The sequence below is a fragment of the Perca fluviatilis genome, chromosome 22 (assembly GCF_010015445.1).
Source record: "Perca fluviatilis chromosome 22, GENO_Pfluv_1.0, whole genome shotgun sequence".
Lineage (NCBI taxonomy): Eukaryota > Metazoa > Chordata > Actinopteri > Perciformes > Percidae > Perca > Perca fluviatilis.
In genome coordinates, this window is record NC_053133.1 from 2,246,716 (window position 1) to 2,265,265 (window position 18,550).

General features: G+C 40.5%; 2 protein-coding genes across 2 annotated transcripts in view; one reads left to right on the forward strand and one right to left on the reverse strand.

Annotated features, from left to right (window-relative positions):
* Window positions 1-18,550, reverse strand: part of scospondin (subcommissural organ spondin) — a 204,355-nt gene that overhangs the window by 32,005 nt on the left and 153,800 nt on the right.
* LOC120552004 (amiloride-sensitive amine oxidase [copper-containing]-like) overlaps window positions 12,205-18,550 on the forward strand; it is a 54,507-nt gene continuing 48,161 nt past the window's right edge. The window contains 4 exon segments of the mRNA XM_039789614.1: window positions 12,205-12,822; window positions 12,825-13,730; window positions 15,874-16,162; window positions 17,244-17,376. Of these exon segments, the coding sequence (XP_039645548.1) occupies window positions 12,207-12,822; window positions 12,825-13,730; window positions 15,874-16,162; window positions 17,244-17,376 (1,944 nt within the window). The 5' untranslated portion in view covers window positions 12,205-12,206.

The following is an 18,550-nucleotide window of genomic DNA, read 5'->3' on the forward strand; positions in this document are numbered from 1 at the left end:
GTCTTTAAAAAAAAAAATAATTAAAATGCCTTAACATAATTGAGAATATGTTGGAACATAATTCCAACATATTATTAGCAAATATAAATTCCCACTGATGATAGGCTTACTGGCCTATAGGTTAGGTAGTCACTAAGATATCAGTCCACAGATACAGTTAATCCTAGATTTACTGTGCCACATATGTAACATTAAAATATGATTTATAAAATCATGCCAACGATTAATATTTTAATAGCTTATGAAAAAAGGGTATGTAAGAAGGCTTTAGGTTGCCCTAACAGTTATTGTAGGCCCAGTTTAATATGCTACCTTAATTTCATACAATATGTAGTAGGGGGTCCCTGCTACATCTCACTTTAAGGGGTCCAATTGGCTTAAAAAACGTTGAAGACCCCTGATGTAAGGGGGAAAAAATGCCATTAAGGACAAAAGCTTAACCCCAAAACGTGGGGACAAAACCCCACTTCCACAAAAAAACATTTTTCTAAAGGCCATAATAACTATAATAATGTTATATTAAAATCATACCTGCAAACTCAGAAGGGCTGAAAAAGGTGACACATCTCTTCTGTGTTTTTCAGACTACAGTCTGGTGTTACAATCCTCTCCAGTGAAATACAGACATACTTTTACACCGTTTAGCTGTCAGCATTTTAACCGTGTTTAGTCCAGCTGCTAGCTAACGGTAGGCTAACGTTACCTCGAGTGTAATGTTAACTAGCGTCACGTGCGGTGATGTTTCAGTTCCCTCTAACGTCCGTTTTCGGAGCATCAGAGAGAAGCGCAGGCATTTAAGTGGCACCTAAATAAGGCACCAAAATCCGCGTTGCTATTCGGTCCGGTAGATAACAAGGCACCGGTGGCTATTAGTTTGTTTAGCATAGCGGTTCCTATTATATTATCGATTATGTTTTGTGACATGTTGGCGACAGAAGGATGCTCTGAGGGGAAATATGATGCGACATGGAGGTATTAAAATGGTGTCCTTAAATGTTAATGGTATGAACAATCCAGTTAAAAGGGGAAAGGTGTTGACAAAATTAAGAAGGGAGGAGATGCAGGTTATTGTTCTACAAGAAACTCATCTATCAACACAAGGGGGTATGTTAGATAGTAGAAAAGGGGGAAATGCAGAGCTTTCAATATTTAAAAGATAGGTTTGGTTTGGAAAGAGGGGACTACTTTAGATACCTACGAGTGAGGGACTACTATATAAGGAAAATAAAAATAGATAAAGCTACTGAGCAAAATGGGGTAATTAAGGTAATGATTGATGTATACAATGGGAAGAATGGGAAGCCCTTTATCAGCCCTTTATCAAGCTCTGTTGAAGAGTAAAGGGAATTCAACAATGTACATAAAAGAAAAGTGGGAAAGGGAACTTGGGATTGAGTTGACGGAGGAAGAATGGTACAATGTGTGCAGGGTACAGTATTCAACCACTGGATCGAGGGTATGGAGGGAGTTCGGGTGGAAAAACATTATTAGATACTTCATAACCCCAAAGACAAAAGGAAGGTTCGCCCCGGAACAGAATATGTGTTGGAGGCAATGTGGACAGACGGAGGCGGACCACACACACATATTTTGGAAGTGCCGAAAGATGAAAGAGTATTGGGAAGAAGTATGGGGAGTATTAAAGGCAATACTAGGTTATGAGATACCTATGTCCTGCTCTGAGCTATATATGGGGAATTTGGTACAGCAAAAAACACACGGGGTGGGGACAGATATCTGATCAAGACACTGCTGGTAGCCAGCAAGAAAACCATAACTAGAGCATGGTACAAATCAGACCCACATACAAAGGAACAATGGCTGGGCATATTAGAAGAAATATTTGACATGGAAAGACTCACACACATAGTGAGGCTCCAGGAGGGGAAATTTGAGTCAAGGTGGGAAAAGTGGGTTGAATATAAAAGAAAGCTGAACAACACCACAAATTAAGAGGGCTGGGGTCTCATTTATAAACGTGGCGTACGCACAAAACGGGGCTGAAAATGTGCGTACGCCACTTCCCACGCAAAGGTTGTGATTTATAAAAAACAAACTTGACTGGAGAATGTGCGGTCCTCAAACTCTGAACCATGCGTACGCACATTTTGGAGACAAAATAGAAATTGGCGACACAGATGGTGAGGTGAAGTCAGACTTCAGAAAGTAAATGGGAAAAACTCAAATTATTTCACTCCATATCATCCACGTTACCATGAAGATAAAATCCAGTAGTGTTATTTGCGCTTGTACTTAGTGATACTTGTTCCATAAACACCTTGTAAAATCCAACTCAAATCTTTAATAAAAATGTGTTCTTAATGTCGCAGGAAGAGGAGATGGCCTGACTGCATGGAATACAGGATAGCATAAAATACCCTACCATTAGATAACGGGAGAACACAGTGTAAATAACTAAATATCTGTCTTTAAAACTGTGCATATATCATCAAATGTCAAAGTCTGGAAATACAGCCGTTAAGCTCTCGCGCAATCGTTACACTTAATTTCCTCGTTATCAGTCCGTACTTTAATACTGTTCATAACAAAACCTGCATGAAGAAAAGTTTGCCTATTAGACTTTTGTCTTCAAATTGTATCTCGGGGTGGGGGATACCATGGTATCCCCCACCCCGAGATACTAGACACTAGTTGATGCTGTGATTTTGGCGAGGTGTCTACAATCACTCTAATTGTTGTAAACATATTTATACTGCGGTGACCCCGTGCGTAATGCTGCATGATGGCACTGCAGGAGAATAACCCTCAATGGAAGAATCAGGAGAGAGACTTCAGGGACCATGATGATGACTGGCTAATATGCCGATTTAAATTCCCTAAAGCTGCGCTCTTGGATCTATGTACTGAATTGGGTCCAGTAGAGAGGGCAACGCGCCGGAACTGTGCCATCCCGGTCCAAATACAGGTACTCGCCATTCCAGAGGAAAATGTCAGACAGCTAAGTGTTTTTTTTAATATATATACATATTATATATAATCTTCACCTTTATCACTAAGGCTTGTTTGAATATAATTTATAGTTCTGTTAAATCTTATCATATACAGTAGGTCTGGTATATCGAAGCTGTCCCCGATTGCCGTAATAACTGCCGTTTTGGAAGATATTATTAATAAAGGTAGTCTATAGATCCGGTTTCCCTACACTGGCAGCAATTCCCGAGCGTCTGAGAGTTTTTTTACTTTTTCTCCGCCAGTTGTCGTGATTCGGCATGATTCGGTGTAACGAAAGAAGAACTGCCAGGATCATTAACATACTGATCAGCATTCACGAGGTGCTTTGCATTGACTACTTATGGTTAAAAATGGGCGGGATAAGAGGCTGATCCACGTACGCACGCTTGTACGTAATCTCTGATTTATAAAGGGAACATTGCTTACAGGTGTGCGTACACACAGTTTTATAAATCTGACTATTTTTTGGCGTACGCCATTTTGGGCTTTTGGGCGTACGTACACTTTTTAAGGATCCTATGCACAGTTTTATAAATGAGACCCCTGGAGTCTGCTAGTTTCTGCTTACCAGGTGCTGCAGTCGTGGACCAGTATGTCTACAGACAAGTTCGATGGAAGTTCCACTCCCTCAGAGATGTTATGGAGGAGCAGAGATGAGACCGGCGTGACAAAAAAACTCAGAGTAAGGACACTCCTGAAACACACACATTAGAATCACAAACATGTTTTTTCTCTGTTAAATAACAGTTACAATGGTACAATCATTTAATCACTGTAAGTCTGTTTAAAAAATTGCAGTGAATACCTTTAGACTTAAATTCAATAATCCTCATTTTACATCTCTCTAATGAATCAGGAAATATCTGTATGTATGTATGTATGTATGTGTGTGTGTGTGTGTGTGTGTGTGTGTGTGTGTGTGTGTGGTCTGGCTTTGAAATATCTCATTAACCGTGAATCCAATCTACCTCACACTTGGTTTCCTGGGTACCCAATGAACTTGGGATTTGGAATTTGGAGCAGTTTGGACAGCATTGGATATTAATAAAATGTGAATTAAACTAAACGACCAAACAATAAAAAGGATGAGAAAAAAAAGCGCTGCCATAACGCTGGCTCTTCTGTGTCTACCCTAAAGCCCAGCTTAACTCAGAGCATTTTGCTAGGAGGAAACTCAATAAAAATGCATTTCTAGCCTTCAGAATATGTCTGTGATTACTCCACATTTTAACTGTGATATTTTGTTAGTAAAATCTGAATCTGCAATGTTATTCATGCAACGAAGCTCAATAAAAACCGAGTTCTACCCTTCACAATAAAAGCCCAGTTTAAATTCACTCGGATCATTTTGCTTAGAGGAAACTCAATCAAAAGGTATTTTTTTCGACACTAGATCCTATAGACACTATATGGTATTAAGTTGCTGTGAGCTGTAAATTCACCACTTCTTCCTTCTCACTTAGATTCACCCTCTATGCTCGCCCTTGGTCCGGTTGTTCAAGTGTGCTGCTAACTTATAACACTAATAACATTACCGTTGGCAAAATACCCCCGCAAATCAAATCCATACTTCAACGTTAACTGATAAGCCACTAGCCTGTTTGGAAATTAACACCTCTGCTGAAGTCTTAAATTCATTAACGATAGGGTATATGACGAGAATACCACAGGCCAAGCAATCGGCCCGTTCCAAACAGGCATATTTTCAATGGGCACTGCACTAGTATATACAAATGCTTAGGGCTGCTCCCTCTTAGTCGATTAGTCGACTAATCGGTCGTTTTGGTCTTAGTCAACTTAGATTTCTTTAGTCGATTAGTCATGTTTTATGCTTTTTTCATGCTGAATGACTTATTTCCAAGAAATGTACGAGCACATCTGTGGTAAACACAAGAATTAAAGTGGTGCTTTTGCATGACTCTTTGCGGAGAAACTCAGATTTACAGATCTGTCAATTAAATCAACTAATCGATTAGTCGGTACAGTTGAATGAGTGTTAGTCGACTAAGAATTTCTTTAATCGAGCACAGCCCTACAAATGCTCCTCCAAAGTGTATATCACCCTCAGTAGTTCAGGATTAGTTTGGTAAATTTGGCTTACCGTGTCAGACCGTGCCATCAAGGCAGAAGCAGCCTTCCACACAGGAGGAGTAAAAGGTGCATGCGCCAAAGATAGACTGCATGAGTGTGTGTGTGTGCATTGTGTGTCTTTGACATACGACAGAGCTCTTGGGACCTCCAGCGGATGTAAACCCCTCTGCGGTTACACTCTTCAGCATAGGCAGCTGATTTCAGACAGGGCGGGAAAGCACCCACACACCAGCACAGGCGGACTTGCTGTAGTGCCAGAGGCGCTCCTTACAAATGCTGCAGGAATGCATAAAGTAGTTAAAATACTGTAATTAAATGTTAAAGGGGCGTGGTGCATTGAGACAACTACATACATTACCATGTATTGCAGTCTTTAGTGATGGTGTCGTTGCTGTAATAAAGCTGACCATTATGGTGACATGGGCACTCATCTGGCAAAACACATTGATCCCCCTGAGGTAAACATGATGTGCATTAGTCAAAACACAGCTATAAGGGGTCATCACATTAGGGGTCTATCATCTGTGTTTTCACAAATTAATAAGACACAATTAACCGTATATAATGTCTTAGCAGTGGTGTGCCACAGTACGCAATAGTGCGATAAAAAAGCTGACATTCTGGCATAGTTCCTGTGTAATCTTGAGGGTTTGCCAGAGACATAATTAATTACCCTAGACATGTGTCTGTTTGGCTGTAATACTCCTCCAGCAGCGTGAAACCCCCTAAAAAAACAGTACATTTAAGATTATGATTTACCGGTAATGACACATTTCTTTTGATATTTTTGGGGCTTTTATGGCCTTTGACAGGATAGTGTTAAGAAATCTAAAAGACGTGTTCGTTTGATTTCTGAGGAGGAAGGAGAGGCTATGGTCGAATTGAGAGTTAAGCAAAAGGTTTAATGAACAATATGATGAAAACGACATGACAAAAACAAATGATACACTGCAGCTGACAGCGGACTGAAATGACATGCCTCCTCTTCAGGAAGTACATCAATCAGTCCTGGGATCATCTCAGAATCCGAATTATATTCCTATCTCTCAGGATAAGGACACACCTCTGAATTTCAGGTCACAGACAAAGGTTGTTTATCATGGTAGTGCCGATTCTGTTCAAGTTTACAGAGTTTGCATTTCCTTTGTTCTAATCAAGTCTGGCCCCGCAGGGAGTGGCTCCCCAAAACTTGTTTAAACAATAAGTCTTCTAAAGCATCTACATTCATGCTAAATAACAGACATGACCTAATCAATTATTTAGAAGCTTGAGAAGGTGTGAGCCAGACAAATGCTAATTAAGTGTGGTGTGATGCAATCGGTATTGTTTCAGTGTTCTTTTCTAGCTACAGTGTTCATTTAACTAAATGTATATTTTTTATCAGACATCACCAATGGTTTAACTTTTTACAACCTAACAATAGCTTAAAGACAGGAAAGGGAAGAAAGAGAGGGGAAGACATGCAGCAAAGGGCCAAAGGCTGGACTCGAACCCTGGCTGCTGCTAAGGACAAGGGGGCGCACACTCTACTGGGTAAGCTAGAGGTCCTCCCATAATGACACATTTCATAATTAACAAAGCCAAATGGACCAGAACATTTTAAACCGAAGGTACAATACCAGTACCTATTTTCTTTTATGTTATGTTACAATGATAGTTCTGGACCATGTTAAACCTTATTTAGCACAAGCTAGTTGGAAGAAACTGCTAGCCTAGCTTCACCAAAGACAAAACCTCCAAATACACCTGTCCGTTATAACCTCTTACTCAATATTAGCATGTAAGAAGAAGCTGCAATTAGAGTTTATCTACCAACTCATAAATAACATTAAACTAATGGCGCTTTTCCATTACATGGTACCTGCTCGACTCGCCTCGACTCTACTCGCCTTTTTTGGTTTTCCATTACGAAAAAAAGTACCTGGTACCTGCTAACAGATACTTTTTTTAGTACCTCCTCAGTCGAGGTTCCAAGCGAGCTGAGGCGAGCCGAAACGGTGACGTGAAACCCTGCAGGCTGCTGACTGGTCGGAAAGAATCGTCACTGATCACTGCATTGCTAGCGACAGACGGCATTTTTAAATAGTTTAGCCAGCGGTGTTTTTTTGCTGCCGGAGGCTCCACGCAGAGCTTTCTCCGTAGCATACAAGTGGCCTGATGTTTATACTTGTGCGCTGGTGTGTGCATGTGTGATGTGTGTGTGTCGAGTCGCCTTATGTGTGTGTGTGGGGAGCTGGTGAGCGAGGGAGAAGTGAGAGAGTGATGGCGATTATCTCCGCAGCGAGTAGCGACTCTAGAGTCATATATATGTGAGAGAAACAAAGTGTCTCCCCTGTTCTTTCTGACCACGGTGGGAAATCTGGAGCAGTAAACGTTAACTGTCTCTTTGATATCATGTTGTTTACGGAGACGGAGAACCAGGAAATGAGTCGGGGATATACGGGATATGTCAATGGGAAAAGCAAGCTACAAAGCCACGCCCACGGCAGTCGCTATGACGACCAGCCACGCTGAGGCGGTACTAAAATCTGCAATGGAAAACGGACGCACAGCGCGTCGAGGCGAGTAGAGGCGAGTAGAGTCGAGTAGAGTCGAGTAGAGTCGAGTAGAGTCGAGTAGGTACCATGTAATGGAAAAACGCCATTACTGACTTTTCAGCTAGCAAGCAAACAATGTAATGTTTTATTATTGAGTAGCGCTAGCTACAGGCAAACTTACTGACTTGTTAGCTAACAAACAATGAAATGTTTAGTTAAACAATATCTAAAGGCTAACTAACGGGTTTTTAGCTGGCTAGCAAACAATTAAATGTTTAGTTAAACAAGTGAGTCACATCACTCCAGTTCTGAAATCGTTACACTGGCTACCAGTGCCTCAAAGAATTGATTTCAAAATACTTTTGCTAGTTTATAAATCACTAAACGGTTTAGGTCCAAAATACATTTCTGATCTGCTACTACACTATGACCCATCCACACCTCTCAGGTCGTCTGGGACAGGTCTGCTTGTTGTCCCCAGAGTCAGAACTAAACATGGGGAAGCAGCGTTCAGTTTTTATGCTCCACATATCTGGAACAAACTTCCAGATAACTGCAGATCCGCTGCAACTCACAGTTTATTTAAATCAAGGCTGAAGACTTTTCTTTTTGATGTTGCCTTTCTTTAAATAATTATTCATTTCTATTAAGTTGCATTGTTGAAACTGTATGAAAATCTATATAAGCATATAAAGAGGGAACGGCAAGGATTTTATCTGCTTTTATATTTTTAACTGTTTTTAACTGCTCTTTGATGTTTCATTTATTGTACTGCACTGTAACTTTTATTCTTGTATTTTAATCATTTTTATGTAAAGCACTTTGAATTGCCCTCTTGCTGAAATGTGCTATACAAATAAAGCTGCCTTGCCTTGCCTAACAATATCTAAAGGCTAACTAACGGGTTTTTAGCTGGCTAGCAAACAATGAAATGTTTAGTTAAGGAGTAATGCTAGCTGCAGGAAAACTAACTGACTTTTTAGTTAATTAGCAAACAATGAAATGCTGTTTTTCTTTTTTAGCTAGCAAGCAAAAAAATTAACGTTAAATGTTTTGTTTAAGAATAGCTAAAGGCTGACTTACTGCTATGACAAGTCAAAATGCTGTGTTTGAAATGTGAAATGTAGTGTGGGAGCAACTTTCTAACAACGTTTTTGTTCCCTTTTTGTCCTTTGGAATGCGCCTTGGTCAGTTGCCCTTTTTTCACTTGAGCCCTTCTACTCTTTTTAAATTATGTCTTTTTATATCGCCTTAGGTTTATTTTCTTAATGCCTTTTATGTCTTGCTTTTATGTAAAGCACTTTGAATTGTAGTTGAAAGGTGCTATACAAATAAACCTGCCTTAAGCATCTGTTATTCCATCATATTTACAACCTGCTGTCGACCAATCATCAGCCTCCGTCAATGCAAAGTAAATATAAGCTGCAGTACACTGATTCCTGTTTCCATTAGAAAGGTTTCTTCAATTGCTGAAGCAGGAGGACCTGACTGATCACCCCTGTTATACAAAGCACGTGAAGCAGGAGGACGACTACAGGTACAGTAGCTTGGACTATTTCTTTGTTCCTGATTCTGAAGTGCATGTGTTATTCAAGAAAGCATGGAACTACTCATTAACAAAAATAACATTATTACATAAATGCTATTGTGTACAAATGTTTTAAATCTAATTAATTCTGCAGAATGTGCCAAATTCACATTTAGAACTTGATTAGGAATATTGAAATGAAATGCAGTTTATCTTGGAAGTTCCTGCAGAAAGAGTGAAGAAAGATTAACAAAGAGCATAGGGCAGGGACGTGCACAGACATTTGGTGGCAGGGCTCAAGTGAAAAAAGGGCGAATATTTTAATAAATAATTATTCAATTTTTAAACAAAATGTTAACTATATAAAACAACTCTGACTTCCTTACCAATTTATTTTAATATCCTCACACTCACGCAGATTTCGACACAATAATCAGTTCACACTGAGACCATGGTCTTCTTAAATATTCACTAGGTTTATTGCAAGAGCAGGCAACAGCAAAGGAAACTATGCCACAATTTCTATGCTACTAGTTTCAAGTATATTTATTTAGAATAACTGTCTGCACCAAGGAGAGGGACATATTTTCACTAATAATTTGTTTATTTTGCACATGGCAATACATCTTTTAATTCTTTGGGTGTTATTGGAATAAACTAAAAATCAACACTTCACAAATCTTCACACTAAGACGAAAAGGCTGTTGCTGCTATTTTGTTAATTTTACAGCAAAAAACACTGCAATAATAATGAAAATAAAACTGTTATTAGATAAGGAGCCTATGATCCAAATTAGGAAGTTATTGTTTAATGCAGGAAAGTTTTCCTGTAGTCTTTAACTCTAATGGAAAGAAAACTTCCAAAATACACCTTTAGATGTTCGTTATAGGGCCTACTACCCTACGCCTGTTTGCATATGTAGATTTTATATATATTAAAACATAACATTTCAGGGGAAAAGACTCTTGATGTAAGTCATTAACTGGGAAAGTTCTGTGGTGATATGTTTGAGTGATCTTGTTCACCTGCAGTGCCTTTTCATATGTACTGTATGCAAATTAGTACTTTTTAGTTAGTTAACGCCATATTTGCATATCAATGTTGTGATTGTGATGATGTTATTAGACACAAACTTTACTGTATTCACCTGTAGTGTCTCAGTTAAGTACAGTACATTAGCCTGTATGGACATGATGCATTTGCTTAACCTTAGCTAACTTATTGCATTAGCTATAGCTCATTTATGTTAGTAAGACACAAGTAACAATATTTGGTTGTCTTTTGGATAATTAGCTGTAAACTCAAGGCACTTGTAGTAGAGGAGAGACTGATATAAAAGCAAATAGAGTAAAGTGAGCAAACAAGAATTGCTTATGTGTAAAGGGCGCGTGTGCACAAGGCGTGGATAACTTGGAAGTTTTAAGAGGCCTAGGACCTCTTAAAACTACCAAGATTCCAATTTGGGATAAAAGATTAACACAGGTCCTTTATATCAGGGGAGAGCAGTAAAAAAACAGTGGTGTTTAAAACAGTGAGTAAAACCAGTTAGAGGAATAAGAAATTTATAAAAAAAAAAAAAAAAATGACTAAAAGAATTAAAATTCCTCCTTAAAAGAATTTAAAAACAAAAAACACAACCAACTAAAACCAAGCTAAAATAGTGCAGCAGAACAGGAGTGGGAGGTTAAGATGATGGTCCACGGGTCTCCGCTGGCGACCAGCTTGTTGCAATCTCTGTCTCCCCCTGGGGGCTTGTTGGAAAGGAAATGTCTCTGTGTGACGTAGTGGGGCAGGTGTGTTCTGGGTAGTGTAAACTAAGTATAGCGTGGGAATCAGTCTGAGCTTACGGCGCGAAGGTGATGGTAATGCAGTCCATACTCCAGCCGAACGGTAGCAAGCAAAGTCATTTTGTGCCCGTGAATGTGTACCACTGTGAGTAATAAAGCCCGAGTTCATTGCTGAAATTAATCGACGCCTCACTGTTTTGTGCTTCGGCTCTGTTAACCCGGACCACTAGACGCAAGTTACTTGCCACGAGCCAAGTTATTAGTTTGAAACCAGCTTGCTCCCAACTACGGTTTGGAGCTGGGAAGCTGAAAAGGTAACAAGCTTCTTCTTGCTTGGCTCCTCTCCTCGGGCGTGGCCTGCAAAGGAGAACTCAGGGCCAGTCAAACATCCTTTAAACTACCACAGCTTTGTACCCTACACACTATGACAAACAGCAGTCTTAAACGAGACTTACGCGGAAGGGAGAAGTTTCACCTTCTCCCACTGTTGCCGCTAGCGATCAGTGTTTTCCTCGGCGTACTCTTAGGCCTCCTACAGACCAGGGACGATGTTCTCACTGGCGTCCCGGTCTCTGTGTCTCTCTGTCTGCGCCATTCTGTCTGCTCCATTGTGCCGTTGTGTCTCTGTGTGCTCCGTCACGCTTCTTTGTCCTGCATCGTGCTCTTGTGTCCTCCTCTCCCTGTGTCCTCCTTCATGCTCTCAGTGTCCTCCGCTGTTCTCAGTGTCCTCCTTCATGCCCTCAGTGTCCTCCTTCGCTCCTCCCTGTTGCTGTTCTGCCCTTTTTATGTCTAAACACAAAATAAAACAGTCAATCCCAACCCTGGTCTCCTTGAATCATAATTACTAAATGTCCACTGGCAGAAGTAAAACTACCATTTAAAAACACACACCACACATTTCAAAATAAAAGCATGGAATAATAAAAGATAAAAACACAGAAAATCCAAAGTAAAAGCATGTTTAAATAAAATCAACTTCTGCCCTGTGATATATGCAGCTGTGAAGAGAAGAGGAGGAAAGAAACATGACTGATGTGTTTTCTTGGAATTCTGCAGTACAGAGTTTAGCTTTTGATTCGTTAGGCTAAGATAGTTTGAATAGAAAGAGTGTAAATGAAATTTGTAAATAACCGAGCTCTTTCTGAAACTCCCTGAATCAAACTGCACAAGATCGGTATCTTTTCAAAGAAGAAGAAAAATATGCGTGAATCCACTCAACATATATCCAATTCTTCTTATTCATCTACTAAATTCATGCTCCAAATTTTTTTTCTTATTATATTACAGCCATGAGGCTTTTCTGTCTACTGCAGCTGGTCTGCTTGGCTGGTTGTAGTGCATCTACATCAAGAGATTGGGCTCATCATGGCGCTCCCATGTTTGCCGACCTCACAGTACGTGAGATGAAAGCTGTTCGGGCCTACCTGCATGGTATTCAAGAGCTGGAGCTCACTGATGCTCGTAGCAAGACTCTGATGAAAAACAGCATCCTCCTGATCGAACTCCATGTGCCAAGAAAGCATGAAGCCCTGAGAGCTCTGGACCGTGGACAGGCCAAACCCCCACGTCAAGCGCGTGTGATTATCCAGTTCGGGAACCAAACCAACCCCAACATCACTGAGTACATTGTCAGTCCTCTGCCGACCCCAAAGACCAACGAAGTCAAGACTTTCAAGGGGGATAGGCCTGTCCGCTTTGAGTCAAGGCCTATTTCTGCAGTAGAGTATGACCATATTGAAGATTTGCTCAAGAAGATTGCCATTCAAGCTCACAAGCTCCTGTTTGAGACCACAGGAGGGTTTTCCTACACTAACTGCTCTGACCGCTGCCTGACGTTCTCAGACATAGCTCCCCGTGGGCTGGATTCAGGTGAGAGGAGAAGCTGGATCATGTTGCAGAAGTTTGTGGAGGGTATTACCTCCACCCAGTTGGGTTTGAAGTTCTGATCAACCACCAGGATCTGGATCCAGAAAAGTGGATTGTTGAGAAGGTCTGGTACAACAGCATGTACTTTGACAGTGTTGAGGAACTGATAGAAAAATATGAATCAGGAGGTGTGGAGAAGATCAAACTGCCCGATCATGACGACAAGGACCTCTACTCCACCTACATCCCCCGGGGCCACAGCAACACTCGCCCTAATGTCCATGGTCCGAAGCTTGTGGAGCCTCAGGGGCATCGCTATGAAGTTGACCGCAACTTTGTTGAATATGCCGGATGGTCTTTTGCCTACCGAGTCCGCTCATCCGCTGGGCTTCAAGTCTTTGACCTTCGTTTTAATGGAGAAAGGATTGCCTATGAGATCAGCCTCCAAGAAGCAATTGCCTTTTATTCTGGTGATACTCCCGCTGCCATGCAAACAAAGTACATAGATGCTGGTTGGGCAATGGGCACCTTATCCTACGAGCTGGCGCCTGGAATCGACTGTCCAGAAATTGCCACCTTTGTGGACCTTTTCCACTACTTTGACACAGACAAACCTGTGCGCTACATAAATGCACTCTGTATTTTTGAGATGACCACTGCTGTGCCTTTGAGAAGGCATTTTGACTCTGAATTCAACATCTATGCAGGGCTGGATAACACGGTGCTGGTGTTGCGGACAACCTCAACGGTTTACAACTATGATTACATCTGGGACTTCCTCTTCTACCAGAATGGGGTGATGGAGGTAAAGGTCAGCGCTACCGGATACATCCATGCCACTTTCTTTACACCTAACGGACTTCACTATGGTACCAAGGTGTACAACTATGTGCTGGGTAACCTGCACACACACCTCATCCATTATAAAGTAGACCTGGATATTGCTGGTGAGTATTATGTTACAGTTTTAAAGCAGTAACTCTTTATTGACCATTGCCTTAAGTGAAAAACCCAATATCATATGAATTACAGCAATATTGGATGATTCTGCAACTTACGATTTATGTCCCAGGTGGAAAGTAATGATATAATGGTCACTATAGGGCTGTCAGAAATTATGTTTGAATATTCGTTCTAAAAAACCACTGAATATCTATTTTTGTGCATTATGTCCATAAGAGGGCAAGAAGTTTACTTGTTGACCATTGGGGAGCTACACACCCCAGTGTTCACAATAGTTACTCCAGGATTGATAACTTATGTCTCTCCCAACAGCATATGTATAAGGTAATAGAAAAAGGTTTAATCATGCTGGGGCAGTTATTTGAAGGAGGAGACATGATGTCCTTTGAACAGCTTCAACATAAATCTGACCTTCCAGTCCATGACCTTTTGAAATACCTACAGCTTAGACATTATTTACAAAAGCACGAGGAATTGGATAAATTATGTACCACCGTCCTATATTGAACATTTCTTTATGTTGACAATAAAGGGACTATCAAAAAAATTATTGTATCACATATATATAAGATATTACAGGAGGAGTCAGATAATAAAAGAATAAAGATAATAATAAAGAAAAATGGGAATTGGAGATGAACACCATTATCTCAGATACAAACTGGAAATCATCATGCAGAGAGGGACATAAAATAACAGTCCCGTCTGGAAGGAATTCGAATGGAAAATCAAAATGAGATTCTTCAGGACTCCTCGTCATATCAAAATTTGGTGGTGCCTCACATCAGTGCTGGAGGCAGTGTTGCCAAGTCCGCTTATTATAAGCGACTTTGGGCTTGTTTTTCTGTAAAGTCGCTTACAAATATTGGTAGTCGCGGGTCGCGTTTTTTTTGGGCTTGTTTCTAAAGTGTAGTTGCTTATTTGGGCTTGTTCCCAGGTCCATAGTAAGTTGTCGTGAGTGCCTGTTCCCTCTGTCCCTCCCCTTTCCCCATACACACAGGAGACAGCAAAGTTTTTTCCCACCCACATCCTGCTTCTAATTGGCTCTGACCCAGATGCAACGAGTACTAGCCAATCAGAGGCAGAGCAGGGCAATCTTTTTTTTCTGTTTAGGAAAACGTCAGTGAGTGACGTTAAAATGAAAATACGCGCGAGTCGCGACTGATGGTGAGTGACTGGACTGTAGGAGAGTTTTTGGAGGAATAAATGCCTGGGGCAAAGTCGGCGAAATACGGGAAGAAATATAACAAAGACTGGGAGAAAGAGAAAGGAATAAAAGAATGGATTCAACCCGTCGTAATAATTTCTCCTGTTACTGGTTTATAGTTATTTAAAAATGGGATCTTCTGCAGTCCCTGCAATAATAAATAAATCATTTGTGAATTCAAGATGATATTTATTTGTGTGTGCAAATTGTAATTATCAGAGGTTACTGTGTATATAATGTACTTGGTACATCAGTCTATATCTGATATCCCATCGGTTTTCTAATGTTAGAAGGTGGTTAAACTCCCTATTGTAGTCATTGTCCTGAAGCTCAGGACAACTGCGCACAGTTTACCAATCTGTCCACATGGATGGAAATTGATAATCTGTACCCACGGATTGTAAAACCGTTCTCAGTTTATTTATTTTTCTCTTCCCGGAACCTAGGGGGGGTCCGTTGAAAAAGTTGCTTGTTTTGGGCTTGTTTTCACAGGCCTAGTTGCTTATTTGTCTCGCGAGATCTGGCAACACTGGCTGGAGGGGCTTTGGCCTGGTGGGAGACCACGCGCACATATTTTGGAACTGTCCAAAACTATCAGGATATTGGAAACACATACAAAATGAAATTATGTTTGGAAATAGAACTGCCATTAGAACCATCTTATTTTATTGGGATTACTACCAGAAGATGTAGAGGAAAATATTCAGGCATCATTACTGAGAGTCCTTCTTCTAACTGCTAAAAAGATGATAACAGTCTCCTGGCCTGTGAGACTGTTCTGTTGAAATGTGTGATCAAGGCTATCTGAGATCAAGACTATGTGCCATACATAATTCAATAACTTAATTTTAAGAATGGAGACTTCTGATGCAAATGTAACATCTAACTTCACTTGACAACTCTTTGCCTTCACAACACAGGGCGAGAGAACAGCTTTGAGACGATTGATCTGAGATATGTCAACTTCACCAATCCCTGGAGCCCAAAGCATTTCATCGTCCAGTCCAAACTCCACAGAACAGAGCACAAGACCGAGCGATCTGCCGCTTTGCGCTTTGGCAAAAAGTTCCCCCGTTATGTGCACTTTTACAATCCCAATGAGAAAAATAAATGGGGACACCAGAAGGGATACCGGATTCAGTTTAACTCACATGCCGACAGCGTCCTTCCAAGAGGCTGGAGAGAGGAAAATGGCATTAGTTGGGCAAGGTAATCAAATATTTTCCCCTTTATGTTGTATAAACACGATGTAGGGTAAAATATATAAATCCAATATTCCATGTTTTTTTGGTTGCCACCATTCCAGATGGCTTGTCCATCATCTTATACACATTTCCCCCAAAATTAATATCGTTGGGATCTCCAATATGATTTAGGTTCTGTGCATTTGAGCAATGTTTGCACACATGATGCTGTTTGTCATATGTTTGTTTGTAATGATTAACCCGGGAGGATCAGTATCAGTAATGTAATGTAATCAGTGGGGTTTCAGATGTTTTAATTTCTGGATTTGGAGGGAGTTAGAAATCAGTTTAAATCAGAGTTAGAGAGAGTCAACAGAGGTGCAGCAACATTTTGTTGAATATTGTTATTCGTTACGTAATAGTAGACTATCACTGCTTGGCTATTGAAGTAAATAGTTAGGAAATATTTTATGAGGGTTACTGCTAAAAAGTAAGCAAACATTAGCGTTCACTTTATTTATCAGCTCTTCAGTGAACTACGGTAGCTTGCCAGCTCTCCAAAATGTGACTTATCGTTATCAACAGAGCCAAGTTAGATACTAACAACAATCAACTGTTTTTCTGAAGTGTTTGAAGATTATGTGGATTGTAATGTGAATGGGACATATTCACATGATGGTTAACTCACTGCCTGTTACCATGGCTTGAGTCGTCACCCCTGTTGAGGTAAGACCATTACCTGTTGCCAGACACTCAGTCAGTGGGCTTTGGAGATTAACGCTAATATGCATGGCAAGGGATGTCACATCCTTTCCTCTCCATCTCTGTCTTGTGTCAGAGACTGTTCCCTCTTTCTGATTGTTTCCTACTTCTTGTTAGAATAATGTTGTACCCCTCACCGCTCAGATATCCACAGATTGAAATGCCCCAGAGTCGTACTACTTGTGGCAGCAGTGGCTACTGTTGCAGCTGCTCAGCAAAAGTTATGGTGTCGTTTTAAGTTGCCTCAGGAAAACTGCTAGTGTTCCCAAACACCAAGTGGGAGATTACTATGCTAAATGGTAGAATAATCTGGCAAACTGAACAAAAAAGCTGTTTCTCCGCAGGTATCCTCTGGCTGTGACTCGTCATAAAGATAGTGAAGCCACCAGCAGCAGCATATACACCCAGTGTGACCCATGGGAACCTGTTGTGTCCTTTGAGGACTACATCCGCAACAATGAAGACATAGTCAACCAGGTACAGTAGTACATTAATATTAGACACATGTGCATCCCCTGTTAATGTCTATGTCACACATCTCCACAAGAAGAAGACAAGTCAATAGGGACAGTAGTTTCTGTCCACAATGCTCATGATTTATTTCATTGTTCTCGTTCACCTAAAATCAAAGAAAGCAAACCTATTTTCCAAGATTTCAAACGGTTTAATAACAATATAATATTTCTGCATTAAAATGTCTAAAAACGACTAGACCTATGTTATATATTTAGTTGAGTTGTGTACTTACATTATCACAAATGTTTCCAAAAATGTTAAAAATTTTATTGAAGGTAACGGTCTGTTACATTTGGTTGCCTGTTAGTCTACATCCATGACGTTTCACTTCCGGGATTGCTCCGGTGCCGCAGGAAAGGACTATGGTTAACTGCTCCTCAGATCTCTGCAGGGTAAATCCAGACAGCTAGCTAGACTATCTGTCCAATCTGAGTTTTCTCTCGCATGACTAAAACAACTTTTGAATGTTCCACCAAAACAAGTTCCTTCCCGAGGCTATTTGACAGCGGCTTCATGCGGAGCTAAGGGCCACCCATGACGATTGTGATTGGTTTAAAATAATGCCAATAAACCAGAGCATGTTTTTTCCCATCCCGGAATGCTGTGTGGACTAGACAGACCCTCCTCTGTAGCGCTATGGAGGAAATGCGTGACTAGTTGCCTATCAATGCCGTCATATAACCTTCAACCCCTCTAGTTGCTCCAACTTCTGGGGCGCACCACAGGATGATACATCAGAGTAATTGTAAATCATACAATGTCAAAGAATTATATTCAGTAACACAGCATTTTTTCTGCCTCACAGCATCATTTTTTCATTGATTGCATGCCATTTGCATCACAGTAATTTATTGATATGATATTTCAATATCGATCACATTTAGGATGTGCTATGATGACACATCCTAGATGTGGCATGATGGCTCATGCCTGTAACCGCACGGTAACCTACAACAACGTTTAATGTCATTTTTAGTATGATTGTTTTGACTGCAGATAACAACAATGGGCTACCCCATGATTGATTTGCCAAAAAACGTTAGCTACAGTAGCTGTCTAATAGCTCATCTAATGGTAAGTCATAGATATATATATACTGACTAGATGTTGCCTTGGGCTTCTAAGCATGCGTCAA